The sequence below is a fragment of the Macaca mulatta genome, chromosome 8, assembly GCF_049350105.2.
Source record: "Macaca mulatta isolate MMU2019108-1 chromosome 8, T2T-MMU8v2.0, whole genome shotgun sequence".
Classification (NCBI taxonomy): Eukaryota; Metazoa; Chordata; class Mammalia; order Primates; family Cercopithecidae; genus Macaca; species Macaca mulatta.
In genome coordinates, this window is record NC_133413.1 from 90576188 (window position 1) to 90599222 (window position 23035).

The window sequence follows — 23035 nt, forward strand, 5'->3', positions numbered from 1 at the left end:
CCTGTAATCCCAACACTTTGGGAGGCCCAGGTAGGAGGATCACTTGAGGCCAGGAGTTTGAAACCAGCTTGGGCAACATAGCAAAATCTCATCTCTATGAAAAATAAAAACTAAAAAATCTGCCCGGCATAATGGCGTGTACCTGGAGTCCCAGCTACTCAGGAGGCTGAGGCAGGAGGATTGCTTGGCCCAGGAGTTCAACATTATAGTGAGTTATAATCATGCCACTGCACAATCCACCAACCCACACAACACAGTGAGACCTTGTCTCTTAAAAAAAAAGTTAAAATTTTTTTAAAACATTAAACATGCAACTACCACATGATGAAACAATTCCATATCTAGGCATATATGCAAAAGAACTGAAACTAGGTACTTAAGCAAGTATTTGTCCATAAAAGGTTCCTAATTCACTACCCACCATAGTCAAAGGTGAAAATCACCCAAATGCCTATGAACGGACGAATGGATAAACAAAATACAGTAGATATATACAATGGAATATTATTTAGCCATTAAACAGAATGAAGCGGACATGTGCTACACCATGAATAAAGCTCAAAAACATGAAGGGAAAGAACCCAGATACATAAGGTTACATATTGTATGATTCCATTTATATGAAATAACCAAAAGATAGTTAAATCCATAGAGTCACAAAGCAAATTAGGTATTGCCAGGGGCTGAAGGAGGGGAGCCAGGAACGAATGCTTAATGACTACAGGGATCTCCTTGGAGGTGATGAAAATGTGTGGAACTTGAAAGGGTTGACAGCTGCACAACATTGTGAATGTTACATGTTACTGAATTCTACTCTTTAAAATGGTTAATTTCTTCCCTGTAATCCCAGCACTTTGGGAGACCAAGGCCGGTGGATCACTTAAGGTCAGGAGTTCGAAACCAGCCTGGCCAACATGGCAAAACCCATCTCTACTAAAAATATAAAACTTAGCTGGGCACGGTGGCACACGCCTGTAATTCCAGCTACTCAGGATGCTGAGGCAGGAGAATCGCTTGAACCCAGGAGGTGGAGGTTGCAAGGAGCCAAGATTGTGCCACTGCACTCCAGCCTCAGCAATAGAGCAAGACTCCGTCTCAAAAAATAAAATAGAATAAAATGGTTAATTTTTATGTTAAATGAATTTCATGGAAGAAGTTAGGAAAGAAAAAAGAAAGAAGGGAGGGAAGAGGGAGAGGGAATGAGGGAGAGGGAATGAGGGAGGGAGGGAGGGAGGGACAGAGGGGAGAGAAGGGGAAGGGAAAGAAGGACTAAAGGGAGGGAGGGGAAGGAAGGGAGGGAGGGGACGGAAGGCAGGCAAGGTGGGGAGGGAATGGAGGGAAGGGAGGGGAGGGAAGGAGGGAACTGGAAGGAAGGAAAGGTGGAAGGAAGTTCGAAAGTGCCCATCTCTGCAACACAGCCAAGGGTAGAACAAAGTCATTGATGCACTGAAGAGCAAGTGTATCAGACCTTGGTGAAGTCCCTTAGAAGAACACGAGTACTCCTCTCATTCATTTCCTGTTTCACACCCTACTTTTCACATCTATTTTACCCATATATACATTTTTCTCATATAAAAACGAACCGACGTCACCCTCTTCTATCTCCTCTCCCCTACTCAAGACCTGCTGGAGAAGTAAACACATGTACTTTCTCTCCCCTGGAACTAACTATAAACATATCACCATGTACTCTAGAATCACAAATGACAGTACATTTTAAGTGCAAAAATAAAGTTACAAAAGGAATGGTTCTTTACCTTTGCAAGTTCTCTTCTTAGCTCTTCCCGCTCCTCTTCTGAGAGGGTCTCTGTGGCACTGATGGTGGCAGCAACATCTTCTCCTTCCTCAGGGACCGGCTCTGTTCTCAGCAGACCTGGTTGGGGATTTAAACAATTGTTTAAAGTACAAAATCTAAGTAAAATCCTTCTTTAAGCTCCTCCACTGTCCCAGCCAGAATAAAGCCAATTAGAGTAGATCCACATATCTCACCTCTGGACATTCAAATGACCTGGCTCTCTCAGCAAAGGACAAAAAATCTGAGCTAACCGCCGGAAACCACCAAGTAGATTCTGCCAAAATACGAATTTAGAAAATATAGCATTCTCTTAGCTTCTGTTCATAGTCTCAGTCACTATATAGTTATGGCAGAAGAGTGAAGGGCCCAAAATGAGATCTTGCCGAGGCTTTAAACTGCTGTACAACTAAATCAGTATAAATTAGATGAAAGATTTTAGCTCCTTCCCACTAACCCAGGGCAGGAGTTTGCACATCTCTTCAGCTTGCTGTGGTAATCAAAGTCAACATTTTACAGACTCAGTAAAGGAGTAACCACTGAAAGAACTAAGTGTCCTAAGTAAATTTTATTCTGTTTCTTTCCATTAGTGGAGGCAGAAAACATCTTCTTGTAGGTTTTCTTTTTGTTGTTGTTTGTTTGTTTTAGGAGGTAGAGACAGGGTGTCACTATGTTGCCCAGGCTGGCCTTGAACGCCGGGCTTCAAGCCATGCTCCTGCCTCAGCCTCCCAAAGTTCTCGGATTACAGGCGTGAGCCACTGCCACTTCTTATAGCTTAAAAACAATAATAATATATATCTCATATATGTATCATATATATCATATACCATATATATATCATATATATCTCTCATATATATATATAAAAAATCCAGATACCCTTATAAAAGACTACTAAGCTATATGTTCAGAGACATGATCAACAGCCACATAGAGACATTCCACACTACTGAAGACCAATCACGCCGCACCCAGTCCCCTTGGAACAGAGCCTGTCAGGAAGAATGACTGGAGAGTGACCAGCAGGCTTCCGCCCCTCAGATCTCCCCTCTTTTCCTGCCCAACCCTTACCCACAGGCTAAGATGAGGCCAGAAAGGCACCCCAACCTCGGGTGCAAAATTGAAGAGGCCACTAAAGCACTCAATATAAATATCTTAATGGAATATTTTTTTAAATCAAATTCAAAGAACCCATGAAGAACAAAATGCCAAAATTTTAAACTGCAGGATCAGTATTGCTGATACTTTCTTGTGTCTCAAACTCCAAAATGGCTCTGCATGAACAGCACTACTGCTAATCTCGTCTTTATTTAAAATTGCGATATTTTATTCATGATTTTCTTTTACATTAATTTTTTAAAATATTATATTCGCACATTATTTGACGACTAAGCTTTTTGTCACCCCCTTCCTGGCCGTAGCTGCCTTACCCTAGGCTTCAGGCTTCAGTTCAGTTTACAGGTTTGGGATTGCAAAGTCTCCTCTGGCAACAGATTTTTATTTATTATTATTATTTTTTTTTTGCAAAGAAACCAGGGAAAGGTTTACTCCTCTGCCCGCTCTTCCTGCCAGTGAGCATCACAGCCACTGCAGTTGTTCCCTGCTACCCCCCAGGACCATTTCTGAGAAGTGCCAGTTCAGTCACAGCAGCAATGTGGCATCCTGCCCAACACAAGGCACCAGGGAGCAGACGCAGAAGAAAAAGGAAGGAGAATAGCCACACTGTGGAACAAGCAGCCAGCGTCACAGCAAACATTAGAGAATTACATGAATCAATGAGACGATGCTTATGTACATGGTGTACAAGTTACAAAGGTACTTGGTACAGGGTCTGCTGTACTTCACTGATTAACAGTAGTTAATAATTATAATAATCATCAGCATGGCAGCACCAAAATAGTGCCTACCTGGAAAGTATGTACAGAACTGTGAAAGCCATAAAAGTAACACAAATAATTCAAAAACCACAAATCAGACTGGCAAAAAAGATGAGTAAGCTCTTGACTGATTATAAAATACTTAATCGGTACAATCAGCAGGTAGAAAAGCTCAATGCATAATTGCTTCCACAGGTCTTCCTCTAAAATATCTGTGAACAGACTGCCCAAATAATATTTCTATAATAGAAATCTGATTGTGTCACTCTTCAGCTTAAAATCCTTTGGTGGTTCCTTACTGTTTTCAAAGCAAAGTGTGAGGTTGGCACACAGCCCTTACTGGACCCGTCTCCTGCTAGCTGGCATTGGCACCTCTTACTCCAACTCCAGCCAAATCACACCGTGAACAAGGTGCTGTCCTATGTACTGTCAGAAACCATTTCCCAGCATCTGTGTGCTTGTAAATCTATCCTCTATGTTAGATTATGTGAAGAAAGTTGTATGAGATTGAAACTGGGAGTCAGACATTCAAGTAACAATCATATAAGGCAACACAGTAAGAACCATAACAGAGCTACGTGTTACACATTATTTTATTTTTAATGTTTTGTACAGAACTCCCAAGTTCTCCAACTAGAACAGATCTCCAAAACAAAACAAGCAAAACTCAGGTACCAAACTATTACTTAAATAGTAAAGACTCTTTCATGCTTTTTTGATACACACTCTTTTGCAAATCTACTCAAAGAAGGGGAAAAATACAGTATCTGATTGCTAACAATGCTTTATGTATACTGCCCATTTCAAAAAGAATCCAAGGGGATTCTGGTTCTATTCAAATATGTGGCTAGGGTATCAAGGAAAATAAATCTCTCAGAAAAGAGGATGACGGGTTGTCCGGTTGGCTTCAAGTCTGCCAGGATGACCTTGAGATTTTATATTCAGCATCTAAGAAAGTTGGTAATGACATGTTCTGCTCTTTCCACATCAGCCTGTAGGTGGCAGCAAATCATCATCATTCAAATTAAAAGGTGCAGTCTGGAAAAAAAAATTAGCAATTAAAGAACACCAAGGAAGAACAGAATGGTAGGTACCAAAATCAGCAGCAAAACATCACAGTCACGCCTTGAGAAAATTATTAACCACAGCCACCATGACAGAGTGCACTCCATTTACAGACAAGTCCAAATTAAGTGTTTTAAATACCTATGTGCAACACTTCAGTGAGGTGGGGGTCCCCCGTCACCATTTACAAATCAGGAACCTGGAGCTTACAGACATTCAGCGACTTGCCCAGGTGAACACACCTAAATGTTTGGTAGAGGTCAGATTTTAAACCTAGACAGTCTGATGTAAAAACAAATGCTTCAAATCACTGATCTGAAAACAAAGACAAAAGTAGGAGGCTTACAGTAAGACCTGAAAGGTATCTAGAAGCAATAATAAGACCCTAAAAAGAGAAAGAATCTGGCAGACTAGATCAAAAGCAGTCTTCATTAATTCCAACTAAAGTTTCCCCAAACCTGGGAATCCAAATTTTGCCTTATATATTCATCTAGATATGATCCTGTTTCTTGTATGTTCAGTAATAGTACAGTATTTAATACGAAAATAGAGTCTGGCTTTTGGAAGAAAAGATCAATTTCTCATTCACAGCATGAAAGGTGGAAAATAACAACATTTAAAAGTATAGATTATTGAAAACCATAATCTGAAACTTATTCGTTCATTAATTTTAATGTTTTTTTTTCTCAGAATCTGATGGAAAGCTGTTTTTAAAAGACAAATATGGTGGGGAAAATACGATTAATATCTACTGACATTTACTACACCAGCCACTGTGAGGGGAAGTCTACGTTATCTTATAAAAATAAAAACACCCCATAACCACCACCTGAGAGGAGTATTTTTTTTTTACTAGGAAACTGCAGTCCTCTAAGGCTATATAATTTGCCCAGAGGCAGGATTAATATACAGAGGCACGATTAATACTTGGGTCTTTCTGTCTCTCGACTCAGCTCCTTCATGAATATCTTTTCTTAGAGAAATATCAATGATCATGGCAGGACAACGAAACAGGGCCTAGTCTTTCTCCATAGAAACTTTTTTCTTTCCCGAGGAAAGAAAAAAGGAACTTGTGGGGATCCCTGATTTGAAAGTCACAGATAACATTATCAAACCCAAATGACTGAAAATGAGTGATAATTTCTTCCATCAGGTTATTAACATTTTAGCCATTGCCTTAATTCTCTTCATCTAGCTATGCAAACAGATTGTCAGCCTGTCTTTAGTTCCATCCATGGGCTCCCTAAAGAGCTTTAGGTAGGGGAGTGACAAGTCTAGACTTGTCTTTGGAAAAGTCCTTCCAGCAAGCTAGGTAGAGGGTGGCCTGCCCTGGGAAGGTTCTGGAGCCCACTGGCAGGGTGACGCATCTCACTGATTCCCAGGTGAGATTTCTAGTGTCTCCGGGATGAGGATGGAGAAGACAAGCAGAGACACATCCCATCAATCTGAAGATACTTTTTACATTTTACATCTTTGAGATGCACTGTACAATTAATCAGCCAGTCATTGTGACATGGTTATCACCAGCAAACACGCCTCAAAATTTGCAAAGTGGCTTCAAAAATGCCAGGTCCAGTTACAGACGTCTCTTACGAAAGGCTGCACCACAGACATTTTATGTGAGGAAAATAAATCAATAGAATAGACATAGATTACTCCAAGTTGAAAAGCAGTTCAAATAAGTTAAATTATAGGTGTGAAGACATTTTAGGAAATGTTCGTTTTTATTTTAGAAAATATGCACAGGAGTGTTATGATCAGTGTAAATGTCTGAATAAATCTAAAAAAGAACTTCAATAAACATAAAATTTTTGGCCAGGCGCAGTGGCTCATACCTGTAATGCCAGCACTTTGGGAGGCCAAGGTGGGAGGATCACTTGAGCCCAGGAGTTCGAGACCAGCCTAGGCAACAAAGTGAGATCCTGTATCTACAAAAATCAAAAGTCATTAGCCGGGTATAATGGCCTGTACCTGTAGTCCCAGCTACTCAGGAGGCTGCGGCAGGAGGATCGCTTGGGCCTAGGTTACAGTTGAATGAGCTGTGATCATGCCACTGCACTCCAGCCTGGGCAACAGAGCAAGAAGAGCAAGACCCTGTCCCAAAACAATGACGACAAAAATTTAAATAAAAAATTTTAGGGGGCTGGGCAGGGTGGCTCACACACTCCTGTAATCCCAGCACTTTGGGAGGCAGAGATGGGTAGATCACTTGAGTCCAGGAGTTCGAGACCAGCCAGCACAACGTGGTGAAACCCCATCTCTACTAAAAACAATTTTTAAAAAAAAGATTTTAAAACAATTTAAGTGATGATAAAGCAGGATTTTTTTAGTTTAACTATCAGCATATTTTATACTTAATGAAACAAAATAATAGTAACATCTTACAATCTGTGGTGTCTTAGATTTAATGAAATACATACAACACTTCAAGACTTCAGAGTCTTTGTGAATAACATGGAGAAGACAAAGTGGAAATGTGTGTGTGTGAGTGTGGTCAGAGCAGGGAAACGCAGGGCACAGTGACCAAGAACAGCAAAGAGCTTAGTCCTGAACACGTCTCTAGTTCTAGACTATAAAGTCCTGATGTCACTTTCTTATCTTTCCGTCTCAGAACTCACAGTGCCTAGAACAGAGCCAATGCTAATATTGCATCTGAACTGAATTATTCATTAAAGATTTAATTAGAGTAACTCTCTCTTTACTTTCCTATGCATAACCACCCATTTGCCACAACTTCCACAAATTTCAACTGGGGAAAGCAGCAAAAGTGTTTTCACTAAAAATGTAGAACCTACACATAAGCCACAAATAAGAGTTTGAGAAGCACCTCTCTCTGCTTGGGTGCAACCCCAACCCCCCTTTTGGAGCACCCACTTAAATGGTTCTCTTCCCTCTAGTTCTTCATCTTTGACTTTTATTCCAATTATGACCAAGTGCTTCAAGACTTTCTATGATTATTGATTAAAAGTTTTTTGGCCACTGTCATACAATTTTAGATCTGAAAGAATTCTGAATCGTTTAAGTCAGCAGTCCCCAATGTTTTTTGCACCAGGGACTGGCTTCATGGCAGACAATTTTTCCACGGGGGTTGCGGGTGGATGGTTTTGGGAGGAAACCGTTCCACCTCAGATCATCAGGCATTAGATTCTCATAAGGAGTGTGCAACCTAGATCCCTTGCATGTGCGGTTCGCAATAGGATTCACGCTCCTATGAGAATCTAATGCCACCACTGATCTGACAGGAGGCAGAGCCCAGGCGGTAATGCTCACTCGCCTGTCACTCACCAGTTCCTAACAGGCCACAGACAGGTACCAGTCCACCAAATGGGGGTTGGGGACCCCTGGTTTAAGTCAAATGCTTCATTATATAAAGATGAGAAGACTGAGGACAGATTTTTAAAAGAATACAAAAAGACAAGATGAGCTTTGAAATTAGATGGTGTTGTGAGTTGAACTCTGCTGCCTTTAAAGATGTCTTCAATTTCCTAACCCGTGACAACAATGAATGTGTCTTCATTTGGAAACAGGATCTCTGGAGATGTAATCAAGTTAAGATGAGGTCACACTGGATTAGTGAACTCTAATCCAATGGTTCATGTCCTTATAAGAAGGAAATTTGAACACAGAGACTCAGGGAAGAGATTATGTGAAGATACACAGCGCAAAGCACAGAGAACACACAGAGATTGGGGTGACATCACAACAGAACAAGGAACACCAAGGTGTGCAAGCTACCACCAGAAGTGAGGAGGCGGCAAGAAGGATTCATTGCCCTGCACGTTTCAGAGGGAGCAAGACCCTGCCAACGCCTTCATTTCAGACTTCTAACCTCCAGAACTGGGTGATAAGCCACCCAGAATGGCTACCGCAGCCCCCAGGAGAATAATTCTGATGGAAAGGGGCATACACACTGATTCAGCCATTTACTAGTTGGTTGATCTTCTTTAATCACATTTATCTTCAAACAGCCCCAAGCCCCTTACCTGCAAACAATGGGTGCACATAAGGATTTGCTGTTTCTCCCGGATTCCAAGCCCTACAACTTGACCTGGGAACTGCTTCTCTCTCCTCTCGTCTTCCCCGAGTCTTGGCTCTCAGGTCTTACTTCCTCACTGCCCATTACTCCTCAACCCCCTGCAGCCCTGTTGCTGCCCCTTCCACCTACCTTCCACTAAGGACAGTTCTGGGTCACTACCCTCATCTGGCCACACCAAGGCCATCTGACACTGAACTTCAGTCTGAAATCTCCATTCCTCTCCTCCCTCCTGCTTTTTCTCTTCCTACCTCTCTGAGATGTTGTGGCTCCATCTTACTCTCTGGACATCCACTTCGCTCCCTGCCTCCAATCCTGCCATCCTGCCCTCCTGCCTAGTTTGGGCTGTCACTATGTGTTGCTTAGATTCCTGCCCCTAAGCTCCTTGCCAGTCTCTGACATCTGCAAATATTCCTCAACCCACCCCAACAAAGAGCTTTCTAGAGTGCATATGTAGGCCAGGCGCAGTGGCTCATGCCTGTCATCCCAGCACTTTGGGAGACCCAGGCAGGTGGATCACAAGGTCAAGAGATCAAGACCATCCTGGCCAACAAGGTGAAACCCTGTCTCTGTCTCTACTAAAAATACAAAGATTAGCTGGGCATGGTGGCGCGCACCTGTAGTCCCAATTACTCGTGAGGCTGAGGCACAAGAATCTCTTTAACTTGGGAGGTAGAAGTTGCACTGAGCTGAGATCGCACCACTGCACTCCAGCCTGGTGATACACACACACACACACACACACATATATATACACACACATATATCTATAATTTAGCAAGGCGTGGTGGCTCACGCCTATAATCCCTGCACTTTGGGAGGCCGAGGCAGGTGGATCACTTGAGGCCAGGAGTTCGAGACCAGCCTGGCCAACATGGTGAAACCCTGACTCTACTAAAAAATACAAAAACTGGCCAGGTGTGGTGGCACACGTTTGTAATCCCATCTACTAGGGAGGCTGAGGCACAAGAATCACTTAAACCCGGGAGGTAGAGGCTGCAGTGAGCCAAGATCACGCCATCGCACTCCAGCCTGGGCAATAGAGCGAGAGTGAGAAAGACAGAAAGACAGAAATACAGAAAGAAAGACGGAAAGAAAGAAAGCTATTAACTCAAAAAAAAAATGTTTAAATGTACCTCCCATACTTTTAGCCCATTTAATTTTTTATTATGTTAGAATATACAACAAAAATGTATCATCTTTAACCGTTTTTAAGCATGTGATTCAGTGACGTCAATTATACTCACAATGTTGTACAACCATCTCTGCTATCTCTAAAACACACTCTTTTTTGTGTGTCTTTGCACATATTATTTTCTCTGCCTGAAATCCCATCCCTATTTCCAGTTCCCATTCGCTTCAATAAGTCAAAAGTGTCTCCTACTCTTGGGGGATCTCCCCTGGACCCTGTGACCATGGCTGAAAAACAGTCCTTGGCTCTGGGAATAAGAACCTACGGTCCAGTCTATTGTATAGAACACAGACTGCAGCTGGGCAATACTTGGCCTTCATGCTCCAATCCTGTGTCTTTAGTCCTAGCAGGGTCTCCGATGCACAGTGTCTAGCGCAAAGCAGATGCTTGTCAACACTGTGAATAAATGCATTATAGGAAGGTATACAGTCAAGTTAGAGGGAAAGATAAGAACTCAGTCTCCCTTCATTCTCTCTCCTTTTATCTCGAGCTTTTTATTGTATAGATTGCATTCTCACTTCACTGTTTTTACCTAGAAAGGTTTTTCTATTTAAAGCAGATGTGAAATGTCACTTTCCTAAAGAAATGACTTCCATACATAATCTGTCCAAAGATTGTCACTTTGGGGAGCAGGTCACCTACCTTCACATTACAGGAAAAGAGTGTGCAGGCAAATGCACCATGGTTATATAGGTGGGACACAAATGATATCACAGAAAGAATATGTCAGCTGCCCCCGAAAAAATTCAACTAGGAGGGAAAAAGATGCCAAAATGGAGTCTAAGGTATCTGCTATTTAGCCTGAATGTTAACACTGCCTACCCAAGAAAGAATCTGTTAACATATACTTGAGCCCTGGAAGCGTCTCTGGAAAATAAAGCTGCACGCCTTTCCTACCAAGTCTTCAAAGCAGCACCAATAACTTAAGACCAGAGTCGCGATAAGAAACTTCAGTCTCTATGACTGTTTCATTTAAGCACAAACAAGAGGAAATACGCATCCCCCCTTTTTAAAGCTAGAGGCATAAAAAGAGATTTAAACATATAGTTCAAAGTATCTTTAGCGGTAACACCCAAAAAGATCACAAGATGTTTCTTCCCCATGAAAGTCTGTGCCTGGGGTTCCCATTCTCTGTGCCTTGTTGTTTCTGGATGTAATAAAATCCCAGAAGTGGGAGGAATATTTGCAAGTCCCCACACCACAGAGCTTGTCTTCAGGAGACCCAAAAGACTAAGCATCCAGTTCAGGCAGCGCTTCTCAGCCACGGCACCACGGGCGTCATGGGCATCTTCCTGTGTAGCATCTCAGGCCCACTCACTAGATGTCAGTAGCAGCCCCACACGCACACCCAGTTGTAACAACCAAAAGAGTATCTACAAACATGGTCAAATGCACACAGTGGGGCAAAACTGTGGTTGAGAACCACTGACTTAAGGCAAGGGAGCATCTAAGAGGACACAACAGCCAGTACCTGCTGTCTGCCACTGAGTGCCTTCAGAAGAGAGGGATGCAGCGGCTTAGGCCGTGACAACTTAAGATTCTCAAGGCTGGAATTTTCCCATGAGTGCCCACGATGAGAACAGTAAAACCTTAGAGGAAAAATGAGTCGGGTAACTGTAGTCAAGGCAGCCGGGAAGAAAAAGGCTGAGAAAACTTGATCCACTCCATTTAAGGGAAGACCCAAGCTCCTCACAAGCATAAGGGGACAAGGGTTATTTGCTATTTTTTATTTTTTATTTTTTGTTTTATAAGATGGAGTCTCACTCTGTCGCCCAGGCTGGAGGGCAGTGGCGCGATCTTGGCTCACTGCAATCTCCGCCTCCTGGGTTCAAGCAATTCCCCTGCCTCACCCTCCCGAGTAGCTGGGACTACAGGTGCCCGCCACCATGCCCGACTAATTTTTTGTATTTTAGTAGAGACAGGGTTCACCATGTTGGCCAGGATGGTCTCGATCTCCTGACCTCGTGATCCACCCGCCTCAGCCTCCCAAAGTGCTGGGATTACAGGCGTGAGCCACTGCGCCCGGCCAATGTCTGGGTTAAGAGGAAAGGAAATAGAGCAGGAGGGGAGGGGCTGCCCTAAGACAAAAAGGGAAAGGAGCACTTGGGAGCCACATCAGATGCAAAGTGCTCCTGGGACTCAGCTCTCAAAGCAGGACCCTGAACAGTGGTCAATGTCCCCACACAAGACAGAAGGTCACCTCCCAAAAGCGTTACTTCACAGAAAGAGTGGACAAAGAAGAAACAATCCTCAAGGTAAAACACATTAGTATTTTCAAACGCTTTACTTGTTCCTTCCAGATATTTCTAAATGGACCCTTAAATCTCTTTCTTTTTAAAAAATAAAAATAAAAAGGAAAAAATCTTCAATTACTTCAGAGCTATCTCCTCTTCCCACTACTCTGCCCCAAAATTAAGTATAAAACTAGTAACTGGGACATTCCAGAAAAGAGTGACAAAGGTCAGTCATGGAGAAATTTCAGAATCCCCAGAGAGGAAGTCTCTTCCATCCTTAAATTTCCTCTCTAGGAATAAGGAAATTCTACATCTCTTCAATTTGGCTCCAGTTTTTATTTTGTAAACCACAGCCATGTTTGCTATTTAAGACCTATGCAATCATAAAAAACTTTTCAGAAGTGGTAACCACTTTTCTAAAAAGAAGTGAGAATAACACAGAGTGAAAATCAAAAAGGGTAAAACAGAATGAAAAGAAGAACTGTGAGCTAAGGAATTTCAGTTTGATTTTTCAGTCTTTCTAGAGTTTCAAATATGATCGCATTAAACTAAAATGTCAGATTTTTCCATTCCTCATATTTCCTTAAGTCACTAGAAATAACCAAAGGTGCCATAAGCCAAGGCTGCATCTTCCTGTACATTAGAAAATTCTCCCCAGCAATCCCATTACTGGGTATATACCCAAAGGAATATAAACCATTCTATCACAAAGACACATGTATACGTTAGTTCACTGCAGCACTATTCACAATAGCAAAGCAAGGAATCAACCTAAATGCCCATCAATTATAGACTGGATAAAGAAAATGTGGTACATATATGCCATGGAATACTATGCAGCCATAAAAAAGAACAAGATCCTATCCTTTGCAAGAACATGGATGGAGCTGGAGGCTGTTATCCTTAGCAAACTAACACAGGAATAGAAAACCAAACAGGGCACCTTCTCACTTATAAGTGGGGGCAAAATGATGAGAACATATGGACACAAAGAGGGGAACAAATGACACTGGGGCCTACCGGAGGGTGGAGGGTGGGAGGAGGAAGAGGAGCAAAAAAAAAGAGAAATCACTACTGTGTATCAGGCTTAGTATCTGGATGATGAAACAATCTGTCCATCAAACCCCTATGACACATGTTTACCTATATAAGAAGCCTGTACATGCACTCCTGGATCTAAAATAAAAGAGTTTTTTGTTTGTTTGTTTGTGTTTTGAGATGGAGTCTCATTCTGTTGCCCAGGCTGGAGTACAGTGGTGTGATCTTAGCTCACTGCAAGTAGCTGGGACCACAGACGTGTGCCACCATGACTGGCTGATTCTTTTATTTTTAGTACAGATGAGGTTTCACCATGATGCCCAGGTTGGTCACAAACTCCTGAGCTCAAGTGATCTGCCCGCCTCAGCCTCCCAAAATGCTGGGATTACAGGCATGAGCCACTGCACCCAGCCAAAAGTTTTTTTTTTTTTAAAGAAAATTCTGGCCCAGCCTGGTGGCTCACGCCTGTAATCCCAGCACTTTGGGAGGCCGAGGCAGGCAGATCACGAGGTCAGGAGTTCAAGACCAGCCTCGCCAATATAGTGAAACCCCATCTCTACTAAAAATACAAAAATTAGCAGGCGTGGTGACGTGCGCCTATAGTCCCAGCTATTTGGGAGTCTGAGGCAGAAGAATCGCTTGAACCCAGGAAGCAGAAGTTGCAGTGAGCCAAGGCTGCGCCACTGCACTTCAGCCTGGGCGACAGAGCAAGATTCCGTCTCAAAAAAAAAAAAAAAAAATCTTAAGAGGAAGCTAGATGCTATGTAAATAACCTTTGGGATATTATCCTTATGGGTGTTGACAGAATAGAAGAGATAATGCAACAAAAGACCCCAGCTGTGAGACTCTGGTCCTGATAATGTTCGGCCCAAAGATGGAATAGAATGTTGAGATCCCAGTGGCGTATAAAGTGTTAACAAATTACTCCCACAGTAAAACACCTGACCAAAGGAGAATTTAAGCCTTAAATGGTTAATCTGTTCTATAATATCCGTTACTAGAGAGGCTGAGACATTGCGGTCTAAAAAAACAAAACAAAAAACCCAAACCACTAGCTTAAGAATTAAGAGATGAGTGCTAGTCGTATCTTAGCCTAACTAAACTTCGTGATTTGAGAACATCACATATGCCTCTCAGCCTCAATCTTCACATCCAGTAAAATGAACTGGAGTATGAACTACTCCTCACCAGTATCATTCATTCATTCATTCATGCATTCCACAGTTTTTGAGCCATAATGTCAAGTACTATCCTTGGTGCTTGGGGAAACAGCAGTGAACAAAAAAGATGAACAGAGCTTCTGTTCCAGATTCTGAAACTATTATAAATCGGTGTTTTCACACTATGGGTTGTAAAATCCAGTAGCAGAACCAGATGAGCACTTTAAAAAGAAAAAATGGCATACAATAGTATAAAATGTCAGAGTACATCACACATAGTAAAGAGAAGTTCTGGTTCATAACATTTTGCTTCAGTTATTGATAGATTCTTATATTTATGAGGATTGTGGGTAAGGAGGTATAAGGCATTTCTGAATAGGGGTTGGTTGCGTCAAAGGAGTTCAAAACTCCCTAATAAAAGGCCTCATTTTGTTCCAGCCACTGTCTTCATCCTAATCTCCGCTTTAATGACTTCTTAGGAACATCCTGCTGATAGATAAAATCTCATTACTTTCCCATTTGCCCCATGATGGCATTCTGGATAAATACCAGAGAACACAGTCTTTTCAGATCAGTATTCCCAACCTCTCTGAGTAGCATCCCTCTTCTTGTCTGTATTACTTGTCTGCTGATTAAGAAAATACACAGTGGCCAAAAACCACAAGAACTTTTAATGGGTTCATAATGTATTGATCCTAAGAGCTTCTACATAGAAATACAAAGACTGCAAACACACGGAGGACACATTATTCATTCCATCGACCAACCATGTTTGATGTTCAGACAGGTGTGCAGGCTTCTTATGCCTTGAGAGGTCATGGGCACACAGAAGAGTAATCCGTCTTCCAGGCTTCCATTTTTATTTGGACATTTTAGAATCACTGCGTTCTTACAGATGACTGCTGAGGGTGGTTTCTGCTGGTTTTAATGCTTGTTCACCCTCTTTTCTTTCAATTAATGCAAACTACTAAACCTAGCTACATGAGCTTGTTTTTCATTATTGTTATTCATTTGCTTTTTAAAAACTTTTTAAATCTCACAACCCCATGCTCCTTCAAACAGCTAACAGGAACTGCAAAGATAATCCTTCAGAATTTGCCTAGAGGCACACCCAACCCTACAACTGCCCTGGTTTTGACAGAAAACATCCCAAGGCAGTCATGACTGTAACTTGGAAAATGGCAGGAGGTGAAACAAAGAGACAAGAAGGGTAGAAGGGAACTAAAAGCAGCAAGCAGTGTCAACCTTCCTGGGAATCTGGCTGCTTGCACACTGATCAAGGTCCACCTGAAGTCATAAAACCACAGCCCCAGCTTCTCAAAGGTTTCCTCCCTTCCCCGCAAGTCACTTGGGTTTTGGTCCATTATTGAGCTCTCACTTCCCCATTCTGTGTGGCCCCCTATTAACTTATACATAAGATTTATAAATTAGAAGGGGGCTGGGCAAAGGGGGAGCCCAGGCCCCTTTATTACAGAGGTCTGAGGGGGGCCACTTGGGCAAGCCAAGGTCAGCACTGGAGAAAGTTTCCTGGCAATCAGAATCCCCCAGCAGACATCAAGCTGCTGCCTCCTGCCCCCAACTTCTACAGACCAGCTCTACCCCTTCTTTGTCATACTCCACATTTTCTCGTTCCTGGAAATCCCAGCCACTTTTGGGGAAAGATGGCTACCAGTTGCAACCAAGAGAGGAATGTTGCTTCACACAGTCCCTACCGTCAGCAAATACACAAACCTAAAATACTTAAAACTAAGTTTCATGCTGTCACCTTTACCATGTTTTTTTCTAAGTTACCCATTTTTTCAGCTTAAAACGAACAAAATGTGACCTGTTCTTCATTAATCAGGAAAAAATTAACTTCTTCTGGAAAAACCTGATTATTTGGCAAATTACAGAGAAGGTCATTTAACCAGTTCCCAGCACTGGCTATGATACGAGGGACCCGGCCGGGAGGATGGCTAAGCTGCCTCCGGCTTTTTGCTGCCTTGTGCCGACAAAGGAAGAGCCTCCCTGATGGTGCTGCTGGCCTTCAAAGCAATCTCATCCCGGCAGGTATGAACGAATAACTGCTTCTAAAGGTACGGCAATTTCAAGTTTTTCTTTAAAAAAAAAAAAAAAAATCTTGCCTAGCAATTTCTATAAGTTGCTCTCAATATTCCATAACAAAACCCAGGACAGTCATCAGCAAGGCCTTGAACCGAGTCAGTGCTTAACCATCATTTAACTAAAGAGAAAAATTAAGAAAGTTGTCGTAAATTACCTAAGCAACTAGAAACCAAGGACTCCAGATTCCTCCTTTTTTGTTATTTACCAGCTCAACAAACTCAAAGTAAGCTTGGAATATCTATAAATGGAGAGGTCTACTGATCGTATAAATAGTACTAACTTTAAAATCTAACTTCTAAGTATAAACATATTCTAAATATTTAATGAGATTTAATATTTGAATCTAGAATAGCTTATTAGCTAGTTACAATCCAGCGCCACCCTGGTACATCTTTACACTAATAATTTTAAAGCCAGGCAAACCCCAAGTTAGGTCTAGGTTTTATTCCAAGCAAACTTAGCTTTACAAAATTAGTAGTTACCAAATTTCTGAAGAGTAGGTGATCCGGGTGGAGATGAATTTCCACTAGGAGACAAGTAGAGATAGCTTTTGTTGACTCCTGCTTCAAAATCAAACGGGGACTGGTAGTCCTCGCCTAAGTCCATCTCTCCACAATCCATTCCAGACAAACGCAGAACGCATTGCTTTCTAATCGCCTGATATCATCCTTCAGTTGAGTGCTGCTTTGGCCATATTCCCTTTGTAGGGTGCAACTTCACTGAAGAAATCAACCCCAGGAGTTAGAGGCCCTGGCTTCCGGGCCCCGGCGCCAGCATTTCCTTCTGGGAGCCTTCACACCCCTCCTGACAAGCAGACCTATTTAATAAATGATTTATCCTGAGCAACCTTAGGAGGGGCTCTGTTCACCACCTGGTGTTAATTTTGATCAACAATGAAAAACCTGGGCAGGGAGCGAGCTTTCCTCAGTCAACAAAGAAGGGCAGGGTTCCGCAATATGGCCCAGATGTACAAACAGTTCAGGCAAACATTGGACACGGGCTGACTTACAACAAGAAACTACAATTTATTTAAAAAAAAAAAAAAAAATCAGCTGACCATGACTACACCAGGGCAGACTTAATCTTCTAGGACAAGGAGGGATTACCAGTCAGTAATCTCCCACAAATGCCATCTGGGTGATACTTTTTTTCCACCCTGATTACAGTAAAATTCTGAAAGCCAAGCTTCCCGGTTTAGCAATCAGCTTTCTAAGCACAACTTGGTACAAAAATAAAGCTGTATTTCCATGATTACTTTATCTAACATGGAGTCTGGCTGAGTGTCACGAAAACTTCAGACTGACTTTTCTTTTCTCCCTTTTTTTTTTTTTTAAAAAAAGAAAGCTGGTGCTTCAGTTACATGCACTGAAAGGAGAAGAATCCATTTTGAATGGAAAGCTCCCGTGTATTCCCACACCTTCTTTGTTTGTCTAAGGCCATGGCTCTGCAGAGCTGCAATAAACCTGCGTGCCCACCCTGTAGAAGGCCTGGGCCACAGCTAGCTTGTAAAACAAAACTAAGTCACCAAACTTATTTCCTTTAACACAGTCTCTTAGCAGAACCTTTCTATGCTGACTATGGCCTTGGCTCAAGCAACAGCAACTGCAGCTCCTGCTGGTTCTACTAAGGAGGTAAAAATAAAGGTGACTTGCCTTCAGGTGGGCAATGGTCTGTTACTGCATAACAAAAAAAAAAAAAAGCGGTGTTCTAATCTAATCTAAAAGGCGGTTTTCAAATCTAAAAAAAGAGCTCAGATACACTCTCCTCAGATTGGAAGCAAGTATGAAACCTAATATATTGTAAGCATTAAAAATATCAATATGTGTCTAGTGTATAAAATGCACCAAGATGGTCTGTATTCATCTTGTGATTTTTTTTTTTAACATACAGAATATATGCTGGATGATTTATTTGTTATTTTTGTTAGTCTCATGTTGTACTCCATTTATGGTAGATCTTTTTTTGTTTTGTTTTCGATACAGAGTTTTGCTCTTGTGCCCAGCCTGGAGTGCAATGGCACAATCTTGGCTCACTGCAACCTCCACCTTCTGGGTTCAAGCGATTCTCCTGCCTCAGCCTCCCAAGTAGCTGGGATTACAGGTACCCACCACCCACCACGACTGGCTAATTTTTGTATTTTTAGTAGAGATGGGGTTTCGCCACATTGGCCAGGCTGGTCTCAAACTCCTGACCTCAGGTTATTTGCCCGCCTCCGCCTCCCAAAGTTCTGGGATTACAGGTGTGAGCCACCGCGTCTGGCCTATGGTAAGTCTTTATTTTTTTTAAGTTTATTTTTAACAACAAAAGAATCTGTATTTTTCTCCTAAAAGGTACCAAAATTTGGGCAACTATAAATGTTTCATTCTATACTTAAAAATAAAATAAATGGTTTCTTTTTTATCATTATTTGAAAGAATGGATTGTCTGGCTTCTTGAAATCCAAGGCCTCTTACTGGGACAGGAAAGGCATTGGAGCTATGTCCCCAGACTAGAAAGAGCATGGTTCATGAGGTCCCTGGCCCTCTCCATAATTCTGCATTTGGTCACCAAATACTGGTAGAAAAAGCATTTCTCCATTACTTTACTTGTTCTACCACCTAGAGCCAAAGGCATTCAAAGGTAATTAATAGTGACACGGATAGAATGCAAGTCACAGTCACCTCCATTCTTCTCACCATCTCTCAAGCCCATGTCCTTGACCTTTGGTATTTACATCCATGCGACACGCTCTACCTGAAATGTCACCTTTTTCCAGCCTGTCGAAGTTATTCATCCTTCAACACTGAGGCAGAAATGCCACCTCTTCTTAGAAGCCCCCCAGTCTCTGGCCCCCTCTTCTCCCAGCAGCAGCACACAGCATGTGAAGAGCCCCCTCCCACGCATCTGTGCCTCTCCAGGGCCTCTCCAGGGTGCGCCACCGGATACCTGCCCTGAAGGTTTGGCTCCTAATCAATGTAGAATTAAAAAAACAAATGATGGCTCATGTAGACATTACATGCCTTATTAATAAATGTGAATATTTCAAATTTAAGTAATTGTCTAAAATTTTTATTTTACCTGCTTAGATACAATCTTAGGACTTTTATGCAACACCCTGGCTCTTTGAACCAGCTTTTGTTCTCATTATCTCCCATCAGATCCCAGTCAAGACATTCTAGCCTATAAGAAAAGTGAAATCTAGAGGTGGGAAAAGCATGGGATGGGTTAATGGAATGGCAAAAACTTAGTTGACTCAACAGTCAAATACAAAGTAGAAGGGAACTGAAGGAAATACAACATGGAAATGTAGCTTGGGGGCAGACCATTAAAGACTTTGACAAATTTTATACTTAATATACTGTTCAAAAAAAACAACTGAGGATTTATGAGTTATACGGAGAGTATAAGTTTTATAAACATGACTCTGGAAATGGTGTAAGGATGCACTGCAGGCAGAAAGAGGCTAGAAGAGAGCAGACTCAGAAAGAGGCTACGGGTACAATCCCAGCAAGGGGGAGAAAGCCTTGTGATATGGTTTGGCTCTGTGTCCCCACCCAAATCTCACCTTAAATTGTAATAACCCCCACATGTCAAGGGCGGGATCAGGTGGAGTTAATTGAATCATGGGGGCGGTTCCTCCACGCTATTCTCCTGATAGTGAAAGAGACAGTTCTCTGATGGTTTTATTAGGAGATCTTTATAAGGAGAACAGATGGTTTTATAAGGAGCTTCTCCCCCTTCGCTGGGCACTCATTCTCCCGCTGCCCTGTGAAGAGGTGCCTTCTGCCATGACTGTAAATTTCCTGAAGCCTCCCCAGCCACGTAGAACTGTGAGTCAATTAAATCCTTTTCCTGTACAAATTACTCAGTCTCAGGTATTTCCCCATAGCAGCGTGAGAATGGACTAATACACCTTGGTATCAGGGCAACTCTTTTTATTTCCTGCTCTGGACTAGTTGGCCTGGGGAAGAATCAGGTTAAGATTTGGTCCTGTCCTGTGGATAATTCCACCTGGCTATTCCAAAAGTACTTCAAAGTCAGTATGCACAAGACTGAACTCACTGGCTTTCCTCCCGATGTTCTTACCTCTAGATTAGGCATCCTGAGTCTCCTAGGCCTGACTTTGAAGGAATCACATCAAGCACTCTCACTCCATATGGAGAAAGCACTGAGAGCTCTCTACCAACTGGTACAAAGCCTTCCAACCTTTCCCTCATCCACCCCCTACTCGAGACCCACGTGGAAGGTGAGACCCACTGTATTGTTACTATGTTTTTCCTTCTGGGGGGGACCAGGCCCCATAGCAGTGTGGTAGACATCTGCTGTCTTGTCATTTTGCCCCTCTTTCCCTAGAGGAATTTCACCTCACCTGCTCCCTGGGGTTCTCGGTGGGGAGAGAGTCCATAGTTCCCACCTGTTCCCTGGCCCTAGGCAAGGGCCTGTGCTTCAGATCTGGTCCACACAGACACCCCATCCCCTTGTTCACAGGGACTGGCCTAAGGATAGATATCTGACCCAGACAGCGTCAATCAGTGGCCTTCCCTGACGTTTACTCTGTGAGTAATGGAAGAAAGTGACTCTCTGTAACCTGAGCTGTTGGGTGCCAGTTTGGAGGGACTGGCAGCTCCTTCCCTCCCCAGGCCAACAGGCAAGAGACTCAGTGCTCAGACTGGGAAAGGACAGGAGAAGAAACAGACAGGGAAGGGATGGGGCAGCAGCATCTAAGCCCCTGCCTCCAGCTACCCTGGGCTTCCCAGTTATTAAATAAACACAATTTTATTCTGCTCCACTTGCGGTTGCAGTTGGATTTCATCATTTCAATAGAAAGAGTCCTAACATACCTACTTTCTGACCATATTTCCCACTATTACTCAACCATGTTTTAGCCAAACCTGACTTTCCTGTTTGTTGAACACATCCTAAACTTAGCCTAGACAATTTTCTCAAACTAGAGTTTCCCCTTTTCCTGTAAGTTCCTACCCATTTAGCAAGCTCTACTTATTAAGTCACATATGAATGATATACATGCAAGGGACGTTCATTTTAGATGCTACCGGAAATGGAAACAAGCAATACAAATGCCTACTAAAAATGGGTGATTTAAATGCTAAAAAGAACATTCATGTAACAGAAAAATATGGAAACACTGACATAATTATATAAAAATATATGTTTTATATGGAAAGATATTCTTGATACAGTTAGCAAACAAATCAGGTTTGAAAGCAGGTTGTATGGTATGCTCCATGTTTGTGTAATAATTTATGAGAGAGAAACCAACAAACCAAAAGAAAGAAAATGGGCAGAAGGAGAAATCCATTCCATGACCCCAGAAAAGTGCTCACGCGCTGCAGCGCCAGCAGAGGGAGCCCAAGGGCAGTTCAGAAGTCAACTCGGTGCAGCCAGTAAAGAGCGTACTGCAGGGTAATAACCGGAGGCGACTCACGTCATTGCAAATGGAAATGGTAGGTACAAATCACTATAAAGAAAATTAAGTTTTTGTCTGCCTGTTAACTCAGCACTCAAATATGTCAGTGTAAATTCTCCACAAACTTGAAAGACATATAAAGGGCAGTCTGATTTAAAAGCTATGAAACACAACATTCACTTGGGGGGCACGTCAAAGGGAGACAATGTAGCTGTCCACCAGGAGAGGCAGGCTGCCGATACTCGGAGAATGCAGACGTGTCATGGTGACACAGCAGCTGGCTCGAAGGGGCTCCAACTAGTCAAATATGGGACAATCGAGCCACCAAAAAAATTAGGGACAGTCACGGATTATAAACCACTGAAAAAAACAGGACTCCAAGAGTCCGTGAAAGTAATAAATAGAAGGAACAACTACATAAGAATGCCACCCTGACCATCCCTGTAAAGATTCAAACAAAAATCATCGCTGGATGCTAAAGCTAGGGAGAAATTTTGAGGAAGATAATGATATTTAAATGATATTTAAAGTGCCTCTCCACAGATTAACTAGCTGCCAGAAGGAAAAACATAGTAACAATACAGTGGAGATGACTCTTTGGCCTTTTGGCTAAGATCAAGTGTATTATCAGTACAATGGAGAAAAGCCCCACCCTGACTGAAGGATAGAGATGGTCATCCCCCAGTGAGAGGCAAATGGACCACTCTGAATACCTACATAGTGTTCAGGCTTGGAATGCAGAACCTGAATCTAATCATGAGGAGACATCAGACAAATCCAAAACAAGGAAGGTTCTAGTTTTTGTTGGAGTTTTTTGTTGTTGTTGTTTGTTTTGTTTTTTGAGACAGACTCTCGCTCTGTTGCCAGGCTGGAGTGCAGTGGCACGATCTCGGCTCACTACAACCTCCGTCTTCCCATTTCAAGCGATTCTCCTACCTCAGCCTCCTGAGTAGCTGGAACTACAGGCACACACCACCCACACCCAGCTGATTTTTGTATTTTTAGTAGAGATGGAGTTTCACCATATTGGCCAGTATGGTCTGGATCTTCTGACCTTCGTGATCCGCCCGCTTTGGCCTCCCAAAGTGCTGGGATTACAGGTGTGAGCCACCGAGCACCGCCAGAAGGTTCTAG

General features: G+C 42.5%; 2 protein-coding genes across 10 annotated transcripts in view; one reads left to right on the forward strand and one right to left on the reverse strand.

The window, feature by feature from the left end:
* The window catches only part of TPD52 (tumor protein D52), a 136585-nt gene that overhangs the window by 26331 nt on the left and 87219 nt on the right, over positions 1 to 23035 (reverse strand). For 5 of the 8 annotated variants that reach the window (XM_015145521.3, XM_015145522.3, XM_077942515.1 and 2 more), the window contains one exon: positions 1758 to 1873. In XM_015145521.3, coding sequence (XP_015001007.2) covers positions 1758 to 1873 — 116 coding nt within the window. Of the gene's footprint in view, positions 1 to 1757; positions 1874 to 16976; positions 17502 to 23035 lie in introns of those variants that run through there. The other 3 variants (XM_015145524.3, XM_015145523.3, XM_015145525.3) reach the window with 2 other exon arrangements.
* Positions 15963 to 21150, forward strand: LOC114680284 (uncharacterized). 2 transcript variants are annotated; one of them, XM_077943841.1, is made up of 5 exons: positions 15963 to 16466; positions 18477 to 18759; positions 19250 to 20303; positions 20566 to 20719; positions 20962 to 21150. In XM_077943841.1, exons 3-5 carry the CDS (start codon positions 20097 to 20099, stop codon positions 20985 to 20987), a joined length of 387 nt encoding a protein of 128 aa, XP_077799967.1. In that variant the 5' UTR covers positions 15963 to 16466; positions 18477 to 18759; positions 19250 to 20096; the 3' UTR covers positions 20988 to 21150. The 2 variants fall into 2 exon arrangements, with proteins under 2 accessions (XP_077799967.1, XP_077799968.1); XM_077943842.1 differs by having other exon boundaries at positions 18477 to 18594.